Genomic DNA, 8,467 nt, shown 5'->3' on the forward strand with positions numbered 1-8,467 from the left:
CTGCGGGACACCGAACACCGCCATGGCACAACCGTCACTGTCATGGGACAGCCAGTAGAACCATGGGACACCCAGCATGGCCATAGGACAGTTGGCACCACCATGGGACAGCCGGCACAGCTCCGGCACAGCTGTGGCACACTCGGCACCACAATGGGACAGCCAGCATCACCGTGACACACCTGGCACGACCACGGGACACCTGGCAACACCATGATACAGGCAATACAACCATGGCACTCCCAGCACCACCGTGTGACACCCAGCACCACGATGGGACATCTGGCATCACTGTGGGACTCTGGCACCAGCATGGAACACCTGGCACCACCGTGGGACAACTGGCACCACCGTGGGACACCAGCACCACCATGGGCCACGTGGTACCACCATGAGCCACCTAGTACCACTGTGGGACACTCGGTGCCACCGTGGGACAACTGGCACCACCGTGGGACAACTGGCACCACCGTGGGACACCAGCACCACCATGCCACAACTGGCACCACTATGGGCCACGTGGTACCACCATGGGCCACCTGGCACCACCATGGGACACCAGCACCATGATGGGACATCTGGCACCACCGTGGGCCACCCAACACCACCCCAGCCACCCCTGCAGCCCTGCACCCACCCCGTGGCACTGGGTGCCTGCTCCCACCGGGTGCGATACGCCGGGTGCCGGCGGGTGGCCGGGGAGCTGTGGCGGGGGCTGGTGGGTGCTGATAGCACCCGGCTCTTCCTGTGCGGCCAGAGCTGGCGTGGGGCCAGGCACCCGCCTCGGGGGGGCGTACCCAGCTCTCCTGGGGGTGTGGGGGCACCCTGGTGTGGGCAGACGCCAGGGGTGTGCCGGGCATGGGGACACGCTGGTGACGGGGACACCATGGGCACTGCCATGGGGACACGGTGGACATCGATGTCTGCTGAGCGTGGGCTTGGGGGGGACACCCCAGGCATGGGGACACCCCAAACACTGCCATGAGGACACCCCTGGCATGGGGACACCCTGGGCATGGGGACACCCCAAACACTGCCATGGGGACACCCTGGACAATGTCATGGGTGCACCCTGGGCACAGGGACACCCTGGACACTGCCATGGGGACACCCTCGCATGGGGACACCCCAAACACTGTCATAGGGACACCCTGGGCCTGGGGACACCCTGGCATGGGGACACCCCAGGCACTGACATGAGGACACCCTGGGCACGGTGACACCCTGGGCACGGTGACACCCTGGGCATGGGGACACCGTGGCACAGGACACCCCAAACACTGCCATGGGGACACCCGGCCCTTGCTGTCCCCATGTGTGTCCCCCCTCCAAGCACCCACCCCCCCACCCAGGCAGCACCCTTGGGTCCCCCCACCACCCTCCTATGGGCCCATCCCCAGGGCCTGGGGACTGTCACCCACGGTGTCACCTCCAGCCCAGCTTTGGGGTGGAGGGACAGAGCCACTGGGTGCTCGGGGGCCTCTTCGAGGGCCGTCCCCAGGGTGGGGTGCATCCGGCACCCACCCACCCCCACCCCCCAAACTGCTTCCTGCGGGTTTTATCAGCGGGGGACACTCCTTGGGGACAGAAATTCGGTGCCACAGGGACGATGTACGGCAACGTCGAGTCCAGCCAAGGCGGGCAAGGTCAGATGTGGGTGCTGGGGCCCGGTGGCGGGGAAGGTAGGGAGCACCCCGGGGTGCTGGATGGGGTGGGGGGTCCCTAACGCACACCCCCATGTCACTTTTGGGGTCTCACAGTGCCCTGTCTCTGTCCCTGAGGCCTAAAAGGGGTCCCCAGGGTGGGTGGTGGCACTCAGGGGGGTTCTGCCATCCCTGGTGTCTGAGGGGGGGTCCTCAGGGTGGACTGTGGCACCCAGGGGGGATCCCCATCTCCCCCCCCCAGTGCCAGGGGTCACTGGGAAGAGTGGTGGCACCTAGAAAGGGATCCCCCCATCGCCGGTGCCCAAGAGGGGACCTCATGGTGGATGGTGGCACCAAAGGGGACCCCATTTCTGTCTCTTGTCCCTAAGGGGTGTCCCCAGGGTGGGGGCAATGTCATGGAGGGGGTCCCCATCTTCATGCCTGAGGCGGGGAGGGTCCCTGGGGTGGTCGGTGACCCCCAGGGGAGACTGTCCCACCCCCAGTGTCCAAGGAGGGGGTCCCCAGGGTGGATGATGGCACCAAAGGGGACCCCCATTTCCATCCTTGGTGCCTTGGGAGACACCTTGAGGGGGGGATCCCCCACCCCTGATGCCCAGTTTGGGGGGTCCCCAGGGAAGTGGCACCAGGGAGAATCCCCCACCCTCATCCCCAGGGATCATGGTGGCACCAGGACAGGGGGGATCCCCCTCAAATGCCATCACCACTGCCTCCCCCCTCCCTCAGCCTGCAGCGAGCTGTACCTCGCCGAGGAGAACCCCTACGAACCCCTGGACTCCCCCCTCACCCCACCGAGCCAAAAGCAGGTGCCCGACCCCCCCGGTACGAGATGGGCAGCGCCAAGAGCGGTGGTTAAAGCCGGTGCCACTGGGCTCTGCCCCAAGCAGGGGGCCCTTGTCACTCACACGCCCCCTTCCGAGTCGGGGTGTTGCTCCAGGGAGAAGCTGGTGTTGGTGGGCACCGTGGCCCTGGGGGTCTCGGTGCTGATGAACATCCTCTTCCTCGCCGTCGGCTCGCGGCACGGTGAGTAGCGGGGCTCCGTGGGGCGCGGGGGGGCCCCTTCCATCTGGGGAGATGCCGCTGGAGGTGCTGGGGGGGGCAGAGTTAAGGTTATCGAGGTGTCAGGGGGGATCCATGGGGGGGCTGAGGGCTCGGCACCCCTCAACATCAGCCCCTCTCCCACCTTGGCCACCGCAGCAGCTCCAGGACACCCTGTGCCTTGCGGTGACAGGGTGACATCAGTGACAGGGTGACATGCGTCCCCCCCATGTGTGTGTGTGTGCCCCCCCCTCAGTTGCAGCCCTGACGGAGGCGCTGGAGGCAGAGAAGGAGAAGAAGCTGCTGAATGTGGGTGCGTGTCCCCACCCCCCTCCTCCTCCTCCTCCCACGGTGACACCCATGGTGTCCCCAACCCCTGTGCGTGTCCCCAATCTCTCTGTATGTCCCCAATCCCTGTGTGTGTCCCCAATTCCTGTGTGTGTCCCCAAACCTCGTCTGTGTCCCCAAACCCTGTGTGTCCCCAATTCCTGTGTGTGTCCCCAATCCCCATGTGTGTCCCCAACCCTCGTGTGTCCCCAATCCCCACGTGTGTCCCCAATCCATGTGTGTGTCCCTAACCCCTGTGTGTGTCCCCAACCCCTGTGTGTGTCCCCAATCTCCGTGTGTGTCCCCAATCCCCATGTGTCCCCCCAGTCTCCACGTGCATCCCCAACCCGTGTGTGTCCCCAACCCCTGTGTGTGTCCCCAACCCCTGTGTGTGTCCCCAATCTCCGTGTGTGTCCCTGACCCCTGTTTGTGTCCCCAACCCCCATGTGTGTCCCCAATCCCCATGTGTGTCCCCAACCCTCGTGTGTCCCCAATCCCCACGTGTGTCCCCAATCCCCACGTGTGTCCCCAACCCCTGTGTGTGTCCCCAACCCCTGTGTGTGTCCCCAATCCCCATGTGTGTCCCCAATCTCCGTGTGTGTCCCCAATCCCCATGTGTCCCCCCAGTCTCCACGTGCATCCCCAACCCCTGTGTGTGTCCCCAACCCCTGTGTGTGTCCCCGACCCCTGTTTGTGTCCCCAACCCCCGTGTGTGTCCCCAATTCCCATGTGTCCCCCCCACCCCGCTTCACCCATCACCTCTCCTCAGCCTCCCGCTCCTTCCTGCTGTACAACGAAGCGCACCGCCTGTGCATCGAAGCCAGCGGGCAACGACTGACAGCAACAACATGCCAGCCCGAGCTCGCGGCACAACGCTTCCAGTGGTCACCCGGGGGCCAGTTACGGGCCTGGGAGAGCCAGCGCTGCGTTACGGCAACCCGGGGGCAAAATCTGGCCCTGGTCAGGCTAGAGGAGTGCCGGGAGGACGGGCAGCTGCAGCGCTGGGAGTGCCACGCCGGCGGGCTGCTGGCCCTCCGCGGCTACGAGTTGTACTTCAATTACGGCAACAACCTCCAGCACACGGTGATGCTCTACACCGGCGACCGCGAGTGGAGCCGCTGGGTGGTCCATGGGAGCAAGGACAACGTCTGCTCCCTCTCCTGTTAGTCCTGGCTTCTTTAGGTCAATTTTTTAGGGCTTTGCCTAACTCTAAGATGGCTGAAATCAGCCCTAACCCAGCATGGATGCAGTTTAAGCTAAGCTCAAACCGCAACAGGGCGCTAAACCTGATTTAATGCTACATTGAGGGTGACTTAATCCTTATTGAGTCCAAACCTTAATGGGGTCCTAATCCTGATGCAGACTTGACCCTAAATATACACAATTTAACCTAACCCTAAGTGATGTCAAACCTCATCCAGATCTTAACCCTTAATCCAGCTCAAACCCTAAATGTGTGTGATTTAACCTAACCCTAAATATACACGACTTACCCTAACCCTAAATGACATCAAACCTCAGCTAGGTCCTAACCCTTAAACCAGCTCAAACCCTAAACATGTGTGACTTAACCTAACCCTAAGTGAGGTCAAGCCTCAGTGGAGTCTTAACCCAGCTCAAACCCTAAATAGATGTGACTTTACCTAACCCTAAACTAGCCCAAACCCCAGCAGGACCTTAAGGATAAACCATTTGTAGCCTAAATATATAGGATTTAAACTAACCCTAATCTATCCCAAACCCCAGTAATCCTAACCCAAATTTAACCCTAAATATACAGGATTTAAATTAATCCTAAACTAGCCCTAATCCCAGTGGAGTTCTAACCCTAACCCAGCCATAAACCCAATTTTATAGGATTTAAAATAATCCTGATTTAGCCCAAAAGTCAGCATGGCCCTAACGCCAACCCAGTTGTAACCCTGAACGTATCAAGCTAAACCCAAAACCCAGTGGGACCCCAACCCAGTTTTAACTCTAAATATATTGGATTCAACCAAATTCTGACCCAGCCTGAAGCTCACGGAGACCCTAATCCAGTCCTAACCTTAAATATGTAAGATTTAACCCACATAAACCTAATTCTAACTCTAACCCAGCTGTAACGCGAACCCAGTGGTGATGCTCAGCAGCCAGGGTTGTGTCTCTGGCCGGGGCTGTCAGGTCTCACAGCCCCAGCTGGGGGGTGACCCCCCTTTTTCTGTGTCCCCCCCCCTCCCCAGGCTGTTCCCCTTGCTCCAAAGACTGGACCTATTTTGGGAATTCCTGCTATTTCTACTCCAAAACGGCGAGTTCCTGGGAAAACGCCCAGAGCTTCTGCTCGCTCCTGGGCTCGCAGCTCCTGGAGGTGGACAGTCCCGAGGAGAAGGTGAGGGGGGACAGATTCGGGGGGGGACGGATTTAGGGGGGACAGAGACGGGGGGGGACGGCAACGGGGGACACTGTGGTGCCTGAGCTGGGCTTTGTGGGGAGGGGATGATCTTCTGGGGGATGGGGAGTGGCTGGAAGCCTCACGTGAACCCCATAAACCCTGCCCTGAACCCTACGACAGCTTTGGGGTCACCCTGCACCCCATTTGTCCCATGGGTGGGTGCTGCTAAGTCCTCACCCTAAGCTTTACCCAAATTCGGTCCTTTTAACCCTAAATTTACACTCTAGTACCTAATACTTCTACAATTAAGCCCGACACCATTTCTAACAGAGCTGTAACCCTAATACTAAACCAAATCCAGCCGAAACCTATCCCTAACCCTAATCCTGACTCTAACTCTAACCCTGACCCTAAGCCTGATCCTAACCCTGGCTCTAACCCTAACCCTCAGCATAACCCTGACCTTAACCCTATCCTTAATGATAACCCTGACCTTAATCCTGTCCCTAACCCTGACTTAACCCAAATCTGATTAACCGTAACCCTATTCCTAGCCTACACCTAACCCTATCCTAAACCTAACCCTACATATATATGGGACTTGACCTAACCCTAAGCTAGTCCAGAACCTCAACGGGGCCCTAACACAGTCCTAACTCTAAATACACAGGATTTAAACTAACCCTAAACTAGTTCAGACCCCAGTGAGGCCCTGACCCAGCCTTAACGCCAGATACCTATAGTTCTAACCCTAAATACACAGGATTTAAGCTAACCCTAAGATAGTCCAAACCTCAGCAGGGCCCTAGCCCAGGCCTAACTCTAAATATATAGCATTTAAGATAACCCTAAGCTAGTCCAGACCCCAGCAGGGCCTTAACCCAGCCCTAACCCTAAATATATAGGTCTTAAACTAGCCCTGGTAACCCAGACCCCAATGACCCTCCAATTTTAACCGTCACTTTTCCTAACTGTGACCCCAAACCTGTGTATAAGCTGACCTTAACCCCAGCCTTAGCATTCTACAGACTCTCACCCTGCCATCCCCGACCCCAAACCTCCTGTGAACTGTCCCCCAACACCTTAAACCCCCCCCCCAAACTCCCCCTGCATCCCCCCACTCCAGAGCAGAGGTTGTGCCAGCAGTGGGGAGGTGTTGGGGTATTGAGGGGGGTTACGGCATCAGGTCCTACCTGCCACGGGGAACTGCTGTCCCCAAGGGTGGGCAGGGGATTGTGGGGGGCTCTGCCGTGGGGTGACGCTGCCGTTGTCCCCAGGATCACGTCCGGACCATGCTGCAAAGCTCCTCCTGGCTCGGCATCAGGGATGAGGAGGTCGAGGGCACCTGGAAGCGAGCGGATGGGACTATCTTATCCCGGGAAAACAGGTACAGCTGGAGCTGGGGGACATGGGGACGGGGGTTTGGGGATGCGGGGGGACACCCCTAAACTGTCCTGATCCCCCCCTCCTCGTTGCAGCTCGTGGCACAGGAACGAGCCCAACGGCGGGCGCCAGGAGAACTGCGCGGTGGTGAGGGAGGACGGCGAGTGGTACGACTACCCTTGCACCAGCAAACTCTCCTGGGTGTGCGAGGGGCACCCCTGAGCGTGCAAGGGACACCCCAAGACACCCCCCCCCCCCCCAACACCCACTGCCCCCTCGGGGGGCTCCCCCTGACCCGTCTCCGCTTGTCACAGCCAACCTGCAGCGCTCCGGGATGAAGCTCCGACCTCCAGCACATCTGTTTTGGGGATCCATGGATGGATCTCCAGGGAAAATTTGGGGGATGGGGTGGAATGGGGGGGTCCCTGTAGGGCAATAAACACGTGTGCAGTGTGAGGCCCCGCTCCGGTGATGTGGGGGGGCTGCGTGCGACAGGGGACCCCTGATGCTGTGGGGTGGATGGGAGCGGGGTGGCTCCTGGCTCTGGGTTTGGGGGTCCCTCAGCAGAGCAGTGGTGGTTTGGGGGGTGCTAACACATGAAGGGTGGGGGGTCTTTGGCCCCCAGGCTCCCCACAATCCCCCATGATCCCTTCAATTATCCTTCAGGCTCCCCAAAATACCCCTCAGACCCCCCAAATACCCCTTAGGGCTCCCCCAAGTACCCTCAGGACCACCCAAACACCCCCTAGACCCTCAGATACCCCCAAACACCCTCAGACCTCCCCCCAAATACCCTCTCAGACCCCCAGATATCCCCCAGGGCTCCCCCAAATACCCTTCCAGGCCCCTCTAAATATCCTCCAAACTCCCATATACCCTCAGACCCCCGCTGTATCCCCCCCCCGCCCCAAATACCCCACAGGATTCCCCCAGGCATCATCCAGGGCCCAGCCAAACACATCCCAGATCCCCAGATACCCCCAGAGCTCCCCCAAATACCCCTCCAGACCCCCAAATACCCCCCAGCTCTCTCCCAAACACCTTCAGACCCCCTTAAATACCCCCTACACCCCCAAATATCCCCCAGGGCTCCCCCAGATACCCCTCCAGGCCCCTCTAAATACCCTGAAGACTTCCAAATCCCCGCAGACCTCCCTAAATCCCCCGCAGACCCCTAAATACCACCAGGGCTCTCCCAAACACCCCCAGACCCCCCTAAATACCCCCTAGACCCCCAAATATCCCCCAGGGCTCCCCCAAATCCCCCTCCAGGCCCCTCTAAACACCCTCCAGACTCCCAAATCCCTGCAGAGCCCCCTAAATCCCCTCCAGACCCCTAAATACCCCCTAGGACTCCCCAAAGCACCCTCAGACTCCCCTAAATACCCCGTAGACCCCCAAATACCCCTCAGGGCTCCCACAACCCCTCACCCTGCCACCGCAGGCCCGGGGTGGGGGGAACCGGGCCCCCCTTTCCAGGGGGGCTGTCCCCGCTCCAGGGGGGGGGGGTCCTCCCGGTCCAGGGGAGGGGGTGTCCCAGTCCAGGAGGGGGTCCCCGGTCCTGGGGGGGCGGTTTCTCCGGTCCTGGGGGGTTCCCCGTGGTTCCGGACTACAGCTCCCGGCAGCGCTGCCGGCGGCATCCCAGGAATTCGCGCCGCGGGATGGCGGCGCCGCCGCTCCAGGCCCC

At 60.3% G+C, this 8,467-nt stretch overlaps 1 protein-coding gene across 1 annotated transcript; it reads left to right on the forward strand.

Annotated features, from left to right (window-relative positions):
* Positions 1–391: 391 nt before the first annotated feature.
* On the forward strand, positions 392–7,236 carry LOC141917437 (uncharacterized). The gene is made up of 8 exons (XM_074810607.1): positions 392–932; positions 1,401–1,682; positions 2,388–2,684; positions 2,956–3,012; positions 3,796–4,188; positions 5,249–5,394; positions 6,675–6,784; positions 6,876–7,236. Exons 1-8 carry the CDS (start codon positions 392–394, stop codon positions 7,000–7,002), a joined length of 1,953 nt encoding a protein of 650 aa, XP_074666708.1. The 3' UTR covers positions 7,003–7,236.
* Positions 7,237–8,467: the final 1,231 nt, after the last annotated feature.

The sequence above is a fragment of the Strix aluco genome, chromosome 38 (genome assembly GCF_031877795.1).
Source record: "Strix aluco isolate bStrAlu1 chromosome 38, bStrAlu1.hap1, whole genome shotgun sequence".
NCBI classification, from domain to species: Eukaryota; Metazoa; Chordata; class Aves; order Strigiformes; family Strigidae; genus Strix; species Strix aluco.

Excerpts from the sequence above, each read along its gene's own strand:
- LOC141917437 (XM_074810607.1), top strand. The coding sequence starts at position 392 with ATGAGCCACCTAGTACCACTGTGGGACACTCGGTGCCACCGTGGGACA. Across the intron at positions 933-1,400 it reads GACATCGATGTCTGCTGAGC|GGCCTGGGGACTGTCACCCA; the intron begins GTGGGCTTGGGG and ends GCCCATCCCCAG. Across the intron at positions 4,189-5,248 it reads CAACGTCTGCTCCCTCTCCT|GCTGTTCCCCTTGCTCCAAA; the intron begins GTTAGTCCTGGC and ends CCCCCTCCCCAG.